The sequence below is a fragment of the Sus scrofa genome, chromosome 13, assembly GCF_000003025.6.
Source record: "Sus scrofa isolate TJ Tabasco breed Duroc chromosome 13, Sscrofa11.1, whole genome shotgun sequence".
NCBI classification, from domain to species: Eukaryota; Metazoa; Chordata; class Mammalia; order Artiodactyla; family Suidae; genus Sus; species Sus scrofa.
This window is the reverse complement of record NC_010455.5, coordinates 45,186,187-45,203,576: the sequence shown is the minus strand read 5'-3', so window position 1 is coordinate 45,203,576 and position 17,390 is coordinate 45,186,187. Positions and strand designations below refer to the sequence as shown.

General features: G+C 42.6%; 1 protein-coding gene across 1 annotated transcript; it reads right to left on the bottom strand.

Moving 5' to 3' along the window:
* SNTN (sentan, cilia apical structure protein) lies at positions 2,991-16,192 on the bottom strand. Its single transcript, XM_003132294.4, has 4 exons — positions 16,057-16,192; positions 13,242-13,276; positions 7,893-8,032; positions 2,991-3,973 (listed from the first exon to the last, which is right to left on the bottom strand). The coding sequence occupies exons 1-4, from the start codon at positions 16,164-16,166 to the stop codon at positions 3,815-3,817; spliced, it is 444 nt and encodes a 147-aa protein (XP_003132342.1). The 5' UTR covers positions 16,167-16,192; the 3' UTR covers positions 2,991-3,814.

Below are 17,390 nucleotides of genomic sequence, written 5' to 3'. Positions count from 1 at the left end.
ATAGACCTCCCAACCACAAGGTCTGAACACTGGTGGCAGGGGAGAAATCAAGACTGCAAAGAGCCTCTGATTAGTTACAATTCATGTTTTGTCATAAAATGAGTGTGAAATGAGCATCCACTGTTGTTACATTCAAAAGTGTGGGTGAAGTATTGAACACTTGGGACAGGAATGCAGTCCTCAAGCCTGCTGGTGTGGAAACTATGTGGAGATCTCGCTTTATGCCAGAATTTATTTCAAAACTGTACCTTCCCAAGGATCAAAGGGAAATCTGAATCCATGTGTCTGAGATTAAAATGAGAGGAAAGGAAACTGGCACAATACATCGTTCAGGCCTGAATTCACTGGGGCATGGGCGTCCCTTGTGCACAGGCTGAGTCAGCCTTTGCCAGATTCAGCGAACTGGCCTTTCTGGTCCTTCTCTTGGCTCCGAATTCAGCTGAGAACTCCCGTTAGCTCTGCCAGTGCCGAAGGTCAGCCGATGAGCAGGCCTCCTGTTGGTTTCCTTCCAGCCCTTTCCCCCTTCCTCACAAAGTCCTATTTAAAGCACAATTCCTGATCTCATACTTGGCCCCACTTTTAGATGCTAAAATAAAGAAAATTAGGGGTTTGAGGACTCGGTACGTTCCTGTCACGCTCACCAAATTGCAAGGGTGCTTGCAGCCCTTGTATTGGAACATCTTAACTATTTAATCACAGGAAAACTTCCCAGGGAGGCTCAGGTTAGCTCCTTTTATCCAGTGACAATGCAAGAAAGGTTTCTGTTGGAATAACAAAGGAGATTATTCTATCCATTCCCATGTTCCCTGAGAAGCCAGGAACACTGCCCTGCTGGTCCAAGTTATGGATTTTGTAGTAGAGATTCTTATAACCTCCTCTGTCAGTCATTTCTCCCCCAGCAACTCCCTTCCTTCTTTGAGAACCTATCCATATACTTTTGGGGTCAGTTCTCACAGGCCCTGCTGAGGGCACATGTGACTTGCATCCCTGAGCAGACATCTAGATTGGAGTCATCCCTGCTTAAATTCAGCCAAGTAGGTTCTTGCTCCTGGGTACTGGCCTTGGGCTTCTGAGATGCTGTTGAGTGTTGGTTGTTCATTTAAAGACAGAAGAAAAGTAGCAACAGGGACATTGTGCTTGGCTTTTGTGCCAGGAATCAGAAAGAATTAGTCAAGAGGTAGAGATAAATAAAGAGGCAGAGATAGAAATAGAAATGAGAGAAAGACCACATGCAGACAGAAGCAGAGATGAGAAACCAATTCATTTAAGAGATCCTAAGAGCAAAACCTTGATTTTGCTTTCTATTACTGTTTCGAGTATTTTGTGAACAGTTATTGCATTCTCTGCCCTTCCATTTCAGTCTTTACCACTGTACTTTGTTCATCAATACAACTCATCCCTTTTTCTTTTGAGGGTGTGTATGTTGTGTGTGTATGTGATTTGAGTGGACTTTCTTCTTGCAACCAAGGGATTCCAGGTCAGATTTGCATCCATAATCTCACCTATGATGACAGTACCATTTCAAGATGGAAACTTTGTTTTAGTTCGTGGTCTGGGGACTCGAACTAAGAGGTGAGGCTTCTGTGATCTTGAGTCTTGGCATTATGCTCATCTGTCACTGATGCTGCCCGAGCTTTTGCTCTGTTTTCATTCCTTGCATTGAGCTAAAATAGATTCTATAATTGATTTCCTCCTTGGAGGAGTGTGAGTTCCCATCTGGGATGGAGTTTCAAAAATCCTTACCGGGAGCCCAGAGAGTTGGACTGGCTCCAAGATTCCTCCTCACACCATTGGCCAGGATCTGTTCTCTCCTTCCCTGAAAGGTGTGAATTTGACCTTTAATGGGTCACTGAGGTTGCCATATTCAGCTACTTGCAACTGAGATACAAAGGGGTTTGAGGGAGAGCAGCCCACAGATTCTATTTGAGGACTGCCAAATGGTGCTCTAGGACCCAGCTGGCACCACTCTCTCTCTCTCTTGCACAGTGCCTGAAGTGTTGAATTATATTATTGTTCACGATGCAGTTTAATATTAAAATTAACAGAGCCCACAGAGAGGGTAGAGAACTCTCCAACCTGCCAGCTGTATGACTTTGGAAAAATTGAAAACTCTATGCTTCGGTTTCCTCATCTATGAAATGACAGTACTTGTATCTATCTCATAGGGTTGTGACGGGAGTTGAGTTAATACTTGTAAAGCCCCTAAAAAAAGTGCCTGACACATGGGGTAAGTCCTGTTGAACACTCATACCGCCTATTAAAATGGTGACAGAGGGTAGAGTCTGGGGCTTTCCCTCACATGGTATATAAAAACTCTTGGACAGAGACAGTGTAAGGTTTGGAAAGTGGGGAGGGCCAAGGAGTCAGGTCTTGGTGGATTTGAACACTGCAGGATGAGATAACACCTCTCTAGACCAGGGGCAGCGGTCTCCTGCCTGAAGGCGTTTCTTAACATGTGCCTCTGAGGCTTACAGTGTGGGGCTGGGAAGAAAAGGGGAGATGAGGGAAGGAACTCAGGAAGCTACAATGATTTTATTTATTTTTTGTCTTTTTAGGGCCGGATCCACGGCATACGGAGGTTCCCAGGTTAGGGGGTGAATCAGAGCTGTAGCTGCCAGCCTACATCACAGCCACAGCAACATGGGATCCAAGCTGCATCTGTGATCTAAACCACAGCTCATGTCACTGGATCCTTAACCCACTGAGCAAGGGCAGGGATTGAACCTGTATCCTGATGGATACTAGTCAGATTTGTTTCCGCTGAGCCACGATGGGAACTCCTCAGGAAGCTACAATAATTTTATAATGAGTAAAAATCTTTGTGAAAGTCTATCTCAAAGATTCAGGTGTTGACCTGTGCGTGTTTGTAGAATTCAGACTCAGGGATACAGGGATGTCCACAGGGGATGTGTGTCCTTAGGACACGGCCACTTTTAGATCCTTTTCTCAAGGAGTTGTTGGTTAAACATGGCCAGAAATTACCAGGATTATGGGATTTAAGAATTTTAAGTTATGTTTATTTAGGATTAATTCACATACAGTAAAATTCACCATTTTTAGTGTGTACTTCTAAGAGTCTGACAAATGTGTGCAGCCATTGTAATCATCACCACAATCAAAGATATAGAACATTCCCATCCCCCCTAAAAGTTCCCTCCTGCCCATTTGTGAACAACTGCATTTCCCACTTGTAGCCCTGGAAAACGCTGATATGTTTTCCCCCCAATAATTCTGTCTTTTGCAGAATGTAAGTAGAGCTTTTCTGACCTTTGATCCTAGGTCAGTGATAACAGCTCTCTTAGCTTCCTGGAGACCTTATCACAATTACACTGTATGTACAATTGATTGATAATTTGCTTGTAGTCTATCTCTTCTGCTGGACTTCTGCAGGCATGTGTGAGGGCACGGATTAGCTGGTTCATTACTGTATTCTCAGCAATACCATCAAGGAGAGGCTTAGTAATATTGTTTAATAAGTGAATGAATGATCGAGTGAGTGGCTGTAAGGACTATAATAAAAAGTGCTGTAAGACATTACTGACTCAGCAAAAGCAATGTAATATTCAGCGATATATGACACCTATCATATTGTAAAACACCAGAGGCTGCATTATTTAAACATTCGTGAAGAGTTGGCATAGGTTTTTTTTTGTTTTATATAGTTGTACTGGGTCTGAATATCAGCAATCAGAACCATCCCAAGCAACCATAGATACATGCTGGGTACCTTCAGTTAATTAAAAATGAGAAAAATTTTTAATCACTTAACACTGGCATTTGCCATTCACTTATCTAACTATATATTTAAAGCTGTTTATTGCCTAACTTTCACACTCCATATATCTTGTAGCAGATCTGACATTACAGTGATGCTTAACAGTAAGATCATGAAATCCTCAAAATCCAGCTTATTTTCTGTATGCTCATCGAGTTCAGAAAGGAGGTCTTTGTATCTTGGTTTGGTTTCTTGTCCCTGTCAGAATAACGAAGAAAAAGTAAAAATACCTAATTCATGGTGCCACCTTGGTGTAACAGATAATAAGCAATAGTAAACGTGTTATTAACGACATGTCAAGTTGCTACCAGTTCTACTAGTCTAGCCATGTGTTAAGCCTTTTCATGGGTTACCTCACCGAGTGCTCACAGAGGCCTTATTGAATACATACTGTGGTTATCCCCACTGTTATACAGATGCAGTGTCAGAGACTCAGTGAGAATTACGTAATTTTCCCAAAGCTAGTCAGCTATTAGTGGGAAACCAGGATTGACTGCTTAGCTGCCTGACTCTGGAGCCCACACTCAACTGCCATGTCCACCTCTACAAACACAGATATTGCTATGTTTCCAGATTTTCAAACTACAATCCCTTTATTATTTGGAGGTATTAACTGTGTGTTCTACTGAGCATAAGATTATTCATAAATATGGAATAAAACATGCTAAAAGAAAAATATGTGCTTTGAAAGAAGGATCAGCATTTAGTGTGACTGTAAATCAAACCCAAGTTCATGGTCCCCATAGACAGATTGAAGTAAGACATGTGAATAGCACATAAATGGAGATGCTTTTCAGTTCCAGCCACAGTTTGTGAACTATCTTCCCAAGTGGCATCAAAAATGTGAAGGTCATTTGCTTCATGGCATTTAGTTCAACTCCAAACGTGCAGCCATGTGCTAGTTGAAAAAACCAACATAGCAATGACTAAGGCACATTGGGAGTGATGATACTCCTCTTATAGGCTTGGACATTTCATGTTTCTCTGGGCTGGTTCTCCTCTAGGGGTCACACCTACCAGTGAGAGTGAAAGGAGCTGTCTCTGCCTCTCCCAGGAGAGCTAGAGATCAGAGAGAGAGACAGAGAGAGAGAGAAGTCTTTTACTAATGTTAAGCACCCTGTTTGCTCAGAGGTCAGAGATGGCTGGAGGTTCTCTTCCTCTCTTTTTTCTACATATTATAAGAGCATGGAGCTGACAAGTTCCAGTGCTCTTGGGGCCTGGCCCGCCATCTTGCTTTTGTATCTTTTTAGCAGTGCTTTTAGGTGCTGCGTTTTATTTTCTCTGGCTGGCTATAGAGGGATAAGTAAGATCCCCCACATTAGGTTTAGGAGAAAGGACATATTCCCCTCAGAACCCAGGCCTCAGCCAGAAGGTCTAGCTCAGTTTAGCAGAGAGGATTTGGGAGGAAGGCCAGTCAGTAGTGAAGAATATTCTGCCCTGTCTGCCTTAGGGGATCTCATGGGGCAGAGGGGATGGCTGGACCACAATGGCATTTGAAGGGATGCTCCATGAAGGGAAGCTCCTGAGACTGAGGACACCAGGGAGGAGCCCCTCAGGTCCCCTGGAGTTGGTGCCTGGTGTCTAACCCCTCACCTGGAGGAGAGGGTGGGATGGCATGGGGCCTGGCTATGTCTGCTGCTAGAGATCCTGAAATTGGCTGCCTTTCTGGGATTCAGCCTAACCTGAGGGACATGAGGTGCCTTTCCCAATGACCTTGGTTTGAATTCTTTCCCTCTGGGGTCCTCAGATGATGTGATCCATCCACTAGGTTCTCATTTGCACACTAGTTAGAAGCTTGCTGAGAATTTGCCAGGTAGACGCAGCATTCTTTGGGATTTGTCATTTCTTTTGGCTTCTGATGGAAGCTGATGATACAGGATATGTTCTCCCACACTTTCTGTAAAGACTCCCCAGAACTTTTGATCTCTTGTCAGTTCTGCCTGATGTTTCTGGCTTAGTTTTTCTTAAAAAATTTTATTTCAAAAATAATATGTTTAATATTGGACACTGAGAAAAAATACTTTTTAAAAAGAGGATGTAAAAATAACCCTTTAACAGATTACCCAAAGATAGATAACTATTATTAATATTTCTTTCCTGTCACTTTTCTGTGTGTCTCTCTCTTTCTCACACACACACATTTTTAAAAACTTTATTCAGGAATAATTGACACATTTAATTATGTATATATTTAAAGGTTACAAGGTGATAATACACGTACTTTGTGGAATGATTACCAAGATCAAGCTAATTAACACATCCATCACCTCACAGAGTTAACTCTGTATGTGCGGTGAGAATACTTAAGATTTACTCTCAGAGACTTTCAAGTATGCAGATCAGATTTTAACTACAGTCACCATGCTGTGCATTAGAGCCTCAGAACTTGTTCTTCTTATAATTGGAAATCTGTACCCTTTGACTTACATCAGCCCACCCTCCACCCTCCAGCAACCAACATTCTATTCACTGTTTGTAGAAAAAATCATTTATTTGTGGAATTAAAAAGAAAAGGACGAGTTCATACATACTCTTTTGAAATAACCATAGCTTCATAGAAAAATGTACTCTTGACCCAGAGTCTCTCAGTGGATGACACCTTATATAACCGTAGTATGCTAAACCATATATATTTTATATTTTAAAGGGACTATAATAGTTCTTTCTAACTTCTCAGAATACACAGAGAACCTGAGAGACTGTTTCCATTTAACTCTTTTTCTCACTTGAGCTACTATTAAATGTTGGCGGTTTAGTTTCTGTGTGAGGTTCTCTTTTCTTTTTGCACATTTTCCCTAGGCTAGTATTTTCCGAAGTTTGGAGCACATACTGCTGGTAGAACATAATGCAATTTTAGGTGATGCAAGAATAAAGAGTAAATAAGAATGGTCAACTGTGTTTTTTACTACCTTCCACTTTTACCCACTGAATTTACATTTAGAAGGGTGATCAAGGCTCCTTATAAAATAATTTCATTTAAGTAGAGCGTTAACTTAAAAAGTTCTAAGTCAAATATAATACAGGCTCTAGGCAGATGTGGGAGAAATACTGAAGATGGTATTCTAATGGCTGAGGATTTGAATATGCCTCCAGATGATTTAGGTCACCCCCTTCCGATCTGTTTTTATATTGCTGACTCTCATTGCTGCAGATCTCTTTTCTGACCTTCATGCTCATATACCCTGTTGCTGCCTGAGTTTCTGCAATGGCAAGTTTCAAAGACATTTAAAATTTGACACCTCCTAACGGAATTTCTCACCTCCCTGCACCCCCCCTTCCCTCCCTCCAATCTGCTTATTCTCCAGTCTTTCTCTTCTCTGGGGGTGGGACCACCGGCTATTACTTCCCACGGGCAGACCTGGGGTATTATTATTTGCTCCTTCTGTCCTTATAGCCCATCAGTTATCAGACCCTGCTCATCCACCTTGCAAATGCCTCTCACATTCGCCACCCTAGTCCCAACCAATGTCCTCCTTTGTTTAGGTTCCCTCCCCACATTTCTTCTCCTCTTCTTTGTCTCTCTCCCCACCCCCACCCCAGTCTCATCTCCTGCTGCTGCTGATGTAATTTCTTCATTCATGGATGTAGAAACCATCCCTGGCTTCCTCCCGCCCTCAGGCTGTGCCTCTGTAGATGTAGCTTCTCTCCACCTCCCCCTGCCTCCTCCCCTACAACTTCCTGCTTCCCTCCACCTTCTCACTAGGGCTCACTGACCTCAGAGGCCTTTGACATGCTTTATGCCCAGTCCTCCAAGCTGTCATTCTCACCCTCGATCTCATTCTTCAGCTATCCTGTAATTTTCTGGGACCCCTTTTTTGACCACCAAGCCCAAGATGGGTCCCTGTTTTTTTCTTTAATTGCATGCTCTACTCGTTCATGGTCTTTGACCATCTCTAATCACTTTTTTGGCACATCTCTTCTCAGCCGGCTTGTTAGCTTGTTGATTACATTAATCCCAGCGCTCAACTCACTTCCTGGCATAGGGTAGTTGTTCAGTAAACATTTGTTGAATGAAAGAACAAAGAACAAAACAGGGCTCTGTGCTGGAATTGTTGGCTCTTTGGGTCAGCCATTATGGTGTGGCTCCCTCTTTCTACCAGTTTGTTAATTCTCTTACCTCTGTGAAATTCCTGAATTGGGTTCGCAGCAGGTTTTTGGCAGTAGTTTTTCCAAGTTTGCCGTCAAGGTCAGAAGAGTTTCTGAAAATCAGAGCAGCAGTAGCGATGGCTTTTTCCAGATCTGAGCCCTTGCGCAGAGCTATGGGAGAAGAGGTGTACAACAATGTAGCCTATGTTAGAAATGACCTTCCCCAGACATGAGGCTCTATCTTCCACAGGAACTTGGGGACAAAGTTGAAAGCTGTGTGTCAATATGAGCCTGACCTTGAGCTCTTTGTCACCTGTCTGGGGGTGGGACATGGAGGTGTCCGACTCTGGATCTTTAAATAATAAAGAACAAAAATTCTTTCAGTGGCTAGTGGAATTAGGATGAGATCGACCCCCTGCTTGCCATGTGACCTTGGGAAAAACACCTGACCTCTCTAAGCCTTGATTTTCAAATGTGTAATTTCATTCAGTTATTCAACAAACATTTATAAAGCACATATTATGTGCTTGGCACAGTCCCTGGCATTAGGGATACTTCATTGAAGATGAAGTCCTGCTCTTGTGGAGTTTATAGTCTATGTCAGATAGAGCATCACCAGTGAGATAGAGTGACATCTAGGACAAGTCCTTTGATTTCATGATAGAAAAGTGTTCTCTTTGACTCATGACTTCACACACAGTGATCTCCCAGCTGGTTTTTCTGGTTTAAACTCCATGAAATGGTGGCACTTACTCACTTCTTTCCAGTGAGGAGCACAGAGTGAAACCTGAGTACTCTACAAGGTGCAGTGGAGAAAATTCTTATCCTCTCTGTTCTCTCAGTCCCCATGTTAAAAGGACTTTTCCCACTTTACAATTATCACTTGTTTAATCATCTTTCTTTCCAACTAGAATGCAAGCTCCATGAGGCCGGGGATCATAGCTTTCCTTTTCATCACCATATTCCCAGTGACCAGCACAAATGGCTGCTATGTAGTAGGTGCCAGTATATACTGCTGAGTGAATGAATAGGAAGAAGAGAAAAACAGAACCCAAGATAACTGGCCCAACATTGGAAATCAACTATATTTTAATTTTTAAAAATGTAAAAAAAAAAAAAAATCCCACAGCTTTCCACCCAGAGAACGTACAGTAATCATTGATTCAAAGAAAGAGGATCAGTTAAGTAAAAGGTGGCTTTTGTATCGAGGACCTACTGTGTTCCTGGTACATCCTGAGCTGCTTAGCACCCGAAGTGACACAACCACATGTGGCCTCTGCCCTCACCTATCTTGCAATCTAGTGGAGGAATAAGTAAGAGTCAAGAGAATATGAGTGTATACTTTTATGGGTTTTTTTATGCATATATATGATACTTTTTTCTCCATCTACATGCATAATGTGCATATGTGCAACTTGTGATATGTGAGGCAAAGAAAGTACAGAGACAGAAAAAAAAATAGGAAATTACAGAGTAGGTCTGGGGAGAAAAGTACTTAGGTGGTTTTGGAGGCATCTGTAAGAAGATTACTATTTAAGCTAAGAACAATAAGATAGGTGGAATTGCCATGTACAGGGTAGGTGGGGCAACCTTGGAGGATGGTTGCATTGAGTGTTCCAGGCTCAGGGAGCAGCATACCTTCTTGGGAGGTAAACAAACCTTCTGTAACTTAAAACATTTTTTTTTAAAATTAGAGTTGATTTACAATATTCTGTCCATTTCTGCAGCACAGCAAGGTGACCTAGTCATAAACATAATATATATATATTATATACACATTTTTTTCTCACATTATCCTCCCTTCTGTAACTTTTACCAGTTGATTTATTTATTGGTAATGCAGAATAATTAGGAAAGCTTTAGTATGAGTTGTTTTACTGGGCCTGAGACTTCTCATGGGGGACAATAGCCTCTTACTCTCCTGCCAGTTCCATTCTAGCAAGGAAGGGGTGAACTTTCAAGCTGTGCATGAGCCTGCAAATGACAGACACATTTCTTGTTTACTAGGTGCCAGATGCCTTTCAAGCAAAATCTTATTTAATGCTTGGCAAACCCAGAAAGGTAGGTACTATTTGTGTCTCAGTTTCATATATTGGAAACTGACACATGAAACAATTAAAAACCTTCAGGCCACATTGCTCAGAAATGGCAGAGGAAAGATTTGAAGGCCTGTCTTCCTTGAAAGGCCATAGAAAGATGGATCTGCTGCTTTGGAATAACTCCTTCTAAGAGCATCTCCATGGAGGCTGTGGAATCCTGACATTTCCCAATCCTCTGATTAAGTTCAGGTCTGACTGCCTTCTAGGATGGGGACTCCATCTGGCCCAGCCCACTTCTCCTCCTTCTCCTCCAATCTTTTAAACACAGCATGCGTTTTTTTCCTGACTATAAAATAACATATGCTCATGGCAAAAACAGCACTAGAAGAAATTAAAAATAAAAGATAACAAGGAGCTCTGGTTACCCTACCAATACTAATGATACTTTTGGTTTCCTGTTTTTATGGTTGGGTTCTTCCCTTAATAAACCCAGCATGTTGCCTCCTAATTCCTGCCCTGTCTGCCTCACAGAGTTGTGAGCAAATGTGTGAAAGCATATTGTAAAGGGCTAAGTGCTATTAAAAATGCAAAGGATGGATGTTTCTTTTATTCAGTTCTCTTGCCTTGGGAATGGGGGCAGTGGACAGGGTATTAAACCAGGCCCTTCATATCCCCCTCTCCTGCTGTTTCCTCGCTCACTTTCTACTCTTTAATAATATAAAAAACTGTCTGTAGTTTCTTATGCCCTCTATCCTTCCAATAATTACTTATGGCCAGGCCCTGTCCTAGTTCTGAGGAGAGATCAGGGGCTGATGTTAAGAGCACAATCCCTGATTCCCTGGAGCTTGTATTCTGACGGACAATAGTAATAAAGGATTATGGAGCTAATACTCTACATCAGCCACTTCTTTATGGGATGTTCGCAATTTGACTCCTTTAACTCTTACATCCGCCCTCGGACATGAGTCCCAGTGTCATCCGCACTTTTTAGATGAGGACGCTGAAGCACAGAGTGGTTAAGTAGCTTACTCAAGGTCACACAGCCTGTCTGCTGTTTCCCCATGATGTACACTGCCTGGAGATGCTGCTTCTCGGGCAGCATATTCTGTAGGACTCTTTCCCAAACCCCGGGACTGGGCTACATACCTTTCCTTTGTGCTTCTCTACTTCCCTAAACATGAACTTATCATAACCCTCACACCAAAACACTCTGTTCCTCTGTCTAAATTACCCTCTAGATCAGTGCTGTCCAAAAGAAGATACGAGTCATAATTATAATGAAATTTTTTTCTAAGTAGTCACATTAGCAAAGTGAAATGAAGCAGATACAATCATTTAAAAAATATAGTATTTAACCCAATGAATCAAAAATATTTCATCACGTGATCAACAGAAACAAACTATTGGGATATGTTATACTTTTTCCTACTAATTCTCAAGTCTTGACATAATTTTTCACTTATAGCACATTTCAATTCACACTAACCACATGGCAAGTGGATCAATATCTCCATGTGGCTAATGGCTACCATACTGGACAGTTCAGCTCCAGACTGCGTATTCCCTGAGGGCAGTCACTGCATCTTATATTTGCATTCGCTGCCTGACTCTGGTGTGTTGTAGGCCTCAGCATACGTGTACTGGACTGAACTGACTTGAGCTTCAGAACAACTCTCTGCCTCTCTCTCCTTACCTGCCTTGGTACGTGGAACACGAAACATGAAACGTTTGATCGAGTGAGTTCCTAACACTTTAGCATAGTAGAAACACAACCCTTAGTACAGCAAGGTGTCAGAATCAGCTCATTTTGGAACTTATTCTAATACTACTTATTCTGGCAAATGAAAAAATAAAGACCTACAGGAGGAAAGTGGTTTTTCCAAGTTTGTTAGTATTTGACAAAACTAAAAACTAGTAGATCTCTTGCTCTTTTCTTGCTAGATCAATAGTTTCCCCAAAACTCCAGCACGTCTCAAACTTTTCCACAATAAAACTACTTTGGATGCTAGTGGCAAATATGTTCTCAACCCCTATCTCCACCCACCTCCCCCCAAGAGATTAAGGGCCTAAACCCATGTAGCTGGAAGAGAAAATGTAGTTGGTACTGCCTTCCATTCCATGATCTAACCATGTCTGATTCAATGAATAACACTTAAAATTTCTTATCACTGAAGAAAACATTCTGGCAAGATAAGGCATATTTATTCTGTTTTCTTAGGACGTGGGAGTAAATATGGCTCACTAGCCTAATGTAAGGAGTCTAGTGCTAGGAACGGGATGTGTGTGTATGTTTGTTGAGGGGCAGTGAGGCTGATAGTTACAAACTCCCCTCAAAGCCCCAGAAAGGATTGTTACATGAGAAATGTCATGGATATTTATCATGTCATGGACATAATATTTTGTCCTGGACAATTATCAGAAGTACCTGAAACTGTGTAAATTATAAAAAAGAAATCATGGGTCTCGTGTTGTGAGAGTATAAAAATACTATTTTCATTAGGATGATTTATTTAAATTAAAACATAAAGCCTATCCTTTGGATGCATAGACTAACCACCCAGGAGGAGAAATAACTGCAATATAGGAGTATCCAGCTATGCTTGTTATGCTGTAAATAAGCCACATATTTTGGAATAAGAAAATGATCCAAGTATATGAGCACATTTTTTTTCATATACTGTTATTTCCATGACGATAATGTTAGCTCTAAAGATATTTTACCTATGAACTGGAATTCTGAGGGCAAATATTTATACCTTGGGAGTTTGTCACACTGTGTTTTGCTTAATCAACAGAGGCAGCTGGGGACTTATTTGCATCCTGAGTACCATGGAACATTCATGAGTCAGATGCTGATGGTCTTGTTCTGGACACACTGATGCTGCTGCCCGTGGAGACAAGTTGGGCATGGGGGGATGGACACTGAATTAGGAGTCAGGGGTCCATGTCTTATTTTAGCTTGGCCTCTAAGTCTGGGGGAGCTAATACCTGTCCCTGGATCTCTGTTCCCAAATGTGTTTTTTTTTTTTGGCATTTTTTTTAATTTCCCCAAAACATTATTATTTTTTTCTACTGTACTGCATGGTGACCCAGTAACACATACATGTATACATTCTTTTTTCTCACATTATCATGCTCCATCATAAGTGACTAGACATAGTTCCCAGTGCTACACAGCAGGATGTTCCCAAATGTTTAAAAAGCACATCATAAATGTTTGATGATTCATCCACAAGGTCTCTTACATCATCGGCATTCTTTGATGTCCTATGATATTTAACTCTTGGCATGCTCTCATGGAAGAGGAGAAACACATACATCTCTGTCACCCCAGGCCTTACCTTTTATTGAAGCCAGTTGTTTGGATACTGAAATTCTGCCAACAAAGTGAAAGAGACATAATGATTCTGGGAGTTTGGGTACTGATAATCAGCATCTAAAGTAGAGCAACATAATGATTTAAAGATTATTTTCTTTTCTTTTTTTTTTTTAAGTGGTTTTTTTTTGTTTGTTTGTTTGTTTTTGTCTTTTTGCCATTTCTTGGGCCGCTCCCACGGCATATGGAGGTTCCCAGGCTAGGGGTCTAATCGGAGCTGTAGCTGCCAGCCTACACCAGAGCCACAGCAACGCGGGATCCGAGCCGCGTCTGCAACCTACACCACAGCTCACGGCAACGCCGGATCGTTAACCCACTGAGCAAGGGCAGGGATCGAACCCGCAACCTCATGGTTCCTAGTCGGATTCGTTAACCACTGTGCCACGACGGGAACTCCTAAAGATTATTTTCAATTTGCACTGAGCATTCTGTTGGAGCAGCCATCTCTCTTTCAAAATCCTTTCTCCCTGGTCACATAGCGAAGAGGAGCTTGGCCATGGCTGGACCACACAGCCTAGCCTTCTTTGTAGTCTTATGACTGTGTAATGAAATGCCTTCCAGTGGAAAAGGAGCAGAAGAGAAGCCATCTCTTTCCATGCAAGCTTTTCCATGCTCTTTTTCGTTTCCAGATGATTAACACAGAAATGATTGGGGGCACTTCGGAAGCCACATCTTGAAGGCACCAGCCACATCAGTCTAGGTCCTTACATGGTGACATGGAGTAAAAGTGCCACGGACCTGTAACCCCCACTCTGGACTGTCGCATGAAAAATACAATTTCCTGCTCTGTAAAACACCAAGGATTTGAAGTGTCTTTGTTCCAGCAGCTTAGCGTATCTAAGAATCTACTATGCTGGAGGGTGGGGATGAAGCAATTCCTGCACTCTTGGGGCTAAGGGTCCAGTGCAGAAGACAGATGTTAAACAGGTAATTTGATATAGAGCAATGGCAGAGCACAGATGGGCCAGGGAAGGACTCACCCATCTACAGTTCAGGGTAACGGTATTTTATCTGAGCCACATGCAACATTAGGTGAAGAAGAAGCAAGCATGTTCTGAGCAGAGGGAACAGTATGGGCTGAGCCCCAGGGTGGGGGAAAAGCATGGCGTGATTGAAGAGAGGAAGAACAGTGTGGCTGGAACCTGGAGAAGGGAGGAGAGAGAGGTGGAAATTGAGGCTGCAGTCAAGGGCCAGGAGCAGAGCTGCTGAGTGAGCCTTAGGAAGGCTGCAGGTTTTTACGCTAAGGGCCATGGAAGGAAGGGGATGACATAATCAGATTTGCATTTGAGGAAGTTATTTCCCCTGATATAAGAGAAGGAGAGTGGAAAGGGCCAGATGGGAGGCAGAGAGATGGATCTTGCTCCCTTATAAAAAGAAAATCCATGTTTGCTTGATATTTCAACCCCCAATGGCTGGAGTGGTTTGGAGAAAGCCAGTAAGAACAGTACAACTTGGTCTTATCTTTGACAGCTCTTCAAAGTGAAGTTTTGGGTTCAAGATCTGGTATGGGCACTGACTAGCCAAGAGATCATGACTTCTGGGGGCCTCATGTTTCTTACTTGTATAATTAGGAAGCTGGACTCTATGATATCTTAGACCTTTTATGGCCTTCTTGATGAGCTCTTTTATTTTCTAAATACTGTGAACCATTATTATCTCCTTCATATAATAAATGATGTACGGTTTATCCTAAGTGTATAGAACACCATGTAAACTTTCAGCATGGCCTGTATTTCTCTGTCTCTCTCTTTTTTTGCTTTTTAGGGCCACGCCTGTGGCATATGAAAGTTCCCAGCTAGGGATCGAATCAGAGCTACAGCTGCAAGCCCATGCTACAGCCATAGCAAGCTGGATCCCAAGCCTCATCTGTGACCTTCACCACAGCTCATGGCAATGCCAGATCCTTAACCCACTGAGCAAGGCCAGGGATTGAACCTGTATCCTCACAGATACTAGTTGGATTCATTTCCACAACAGGAACACCTGGCTTGTGTTATTTTCCATTGCTACAATCTCCTCCATTAGTCTGTGAGGTCCTTGAAAACAAGAGCTCTGAGGTTACTCTGTATCTCCTACTATCTCTGGCCCAGCAGAATACCTGAGACCTATTAATTTTTTTGAACCGAAGTAGGTTCCCTAAAGGGAATTACATAAGGAAGAATATTTTTCATGAGCCATAATTTCACCCATTTGAATGATCTGAAAAAAATTTCCGTCATTTGAAAGAATATGCCGTACAGTTAAAATCATTACCAATTTTGATTAACAAATGTCTCCCAAGATGCAAAGACATTTGTCTTAATGTATTACCTTTTGGGTTTGCAGTCAGAGCTGCAAATTTGTTCTCTTTATTATTATTACTATTTGTCTTTTTGCCTTTTCTAGGGCCACTCCCATGGCATATGGAGGTTCCCAGGCTAAGGGTCTAATTGGAGGTGTAGCCACTGGCCTACGCCAGAGCCACAGCAAAGTGGGATCCTAGCCACATCTTTGAGCTACACCACAGCTCATGGCAACACCAGATCCTTAACCCACTGAGCAAGGCCAGGGATCGAACCTGCAACCTCATGGTTCCTAGTCAGATTTGTTAACCACTGTGCCACGACAGGAACTCCTTGTTCTCTTTAATTTTCCAGTCGAATTTAAAGCTGGATTGAGGTGGGTAATCATAGGCACCAAACTCACACTATCCTGGCTACCAAGTTGTGGACATGAACTCTTTGGAAATAACACCTGTAAGCTCAAATGAACTCAATAAAGGAGAGCCAAGTGCCACTGACCTTTTGGGCATTTTCCTAGGTGCTAAGGTAGATGTCGGGGCTGCAGAAGGATTGGGCTCCCCTTCCAAGCAGCGCACTTGGTCCTGGGTACTGTGAACACAGCCACACATATTCTGGTCTCCTGTTGTGTGTTGGCTCTTCCTAAGCAACAGTCACTTGCCCACTGTTACTATTGTCATTTGCTCCATGACAACTATTTCAGTGGCACTTGTGGAAGAGTTTCTCCCTAGTGTTATTTGTAGGTAGACATTAAATCATTTGCGCATTCAACAAATATCTGAGTGCCTGCTGTGGGCCACGTACCCTACAATTTACTGGGGATACAACAGTGAGAAAAATCAGACATGGACCTTGATCTCAGGGACCTTGGTGGGGAAGACTGATATCAATCAGGTAATTACGTAAGAAGTCACACCTGTGACAACACCGTGCTGGGAGGATACTGTGAGATTGACATCTAGCAGGGAAGTCAAGGGAGTGATGTTTGATGCTGAGTGGAAGTAGGTGAAAGGGCAAGGGGTCTACAGTCCCAGCAGAAGGAACAGCCCGTGCTGAGCCCAGTGGCAGGAGGGAGTGTGCTGATCAAGAGGGACTGAAGGAAGGCCGGGATGGCTGGACCAGAGAGGCTGAGGGGGCTTGATGCTCCAGCCAAGGAAGAAGAGGAGGCACGGTGGTGGACTATGCAGGAACTTGCATGCTATTGTAGGGAATTTTCACTGTGTGAGTTTTTAAGCAAGGAGGTTAATAAAGTTAGATTTACGCTTTGGAAAGAAACATCACTCTGGCTTCAGAGTGAATAATGGTTTAGAGAAAAGAACAGAGTAAATTCAGGAAGACCAGTAGGAGGGCTATGTCACTCTGTTAGCTGAGAGCTCGTTCTGGAAAAGCTGGATGAAATCAGCTCAATCAAATGAGTCTGGGTCAGGCAGGACATGACCAACAATTACTTAGATCACTGGTGAACTGACCAGTGAAGCGAAGAATAGCCATTGTTTGGGCTTCAGGTTGGCTCTGGGGACATTATTATCATTGCTGCACCTCTGGTCACTGCTCTACCATACGGCCATGTCACTCATTGCTTGCTTCTCTTTGCAGTTTTCTTTCCTCTCCTCCCTCTATCTCCTGACTAATTCTCTTAGCATTTTTCATTTAAATATGGGAGGGGGTAAAGGTCTTATTGGCTAAGTAATTACTTTTGCCTGGACTGGTCAGAGTTTTAATGCCAGCCTGCCCCACAGGCGGTCACTTAGCCCAGGCAATCAGCTCCCTTGGATCAGGTGATGACCCTTAGCCAGCTTTTCTTGTGCACGTGAAAACCTACAGCGGGTTCCTCG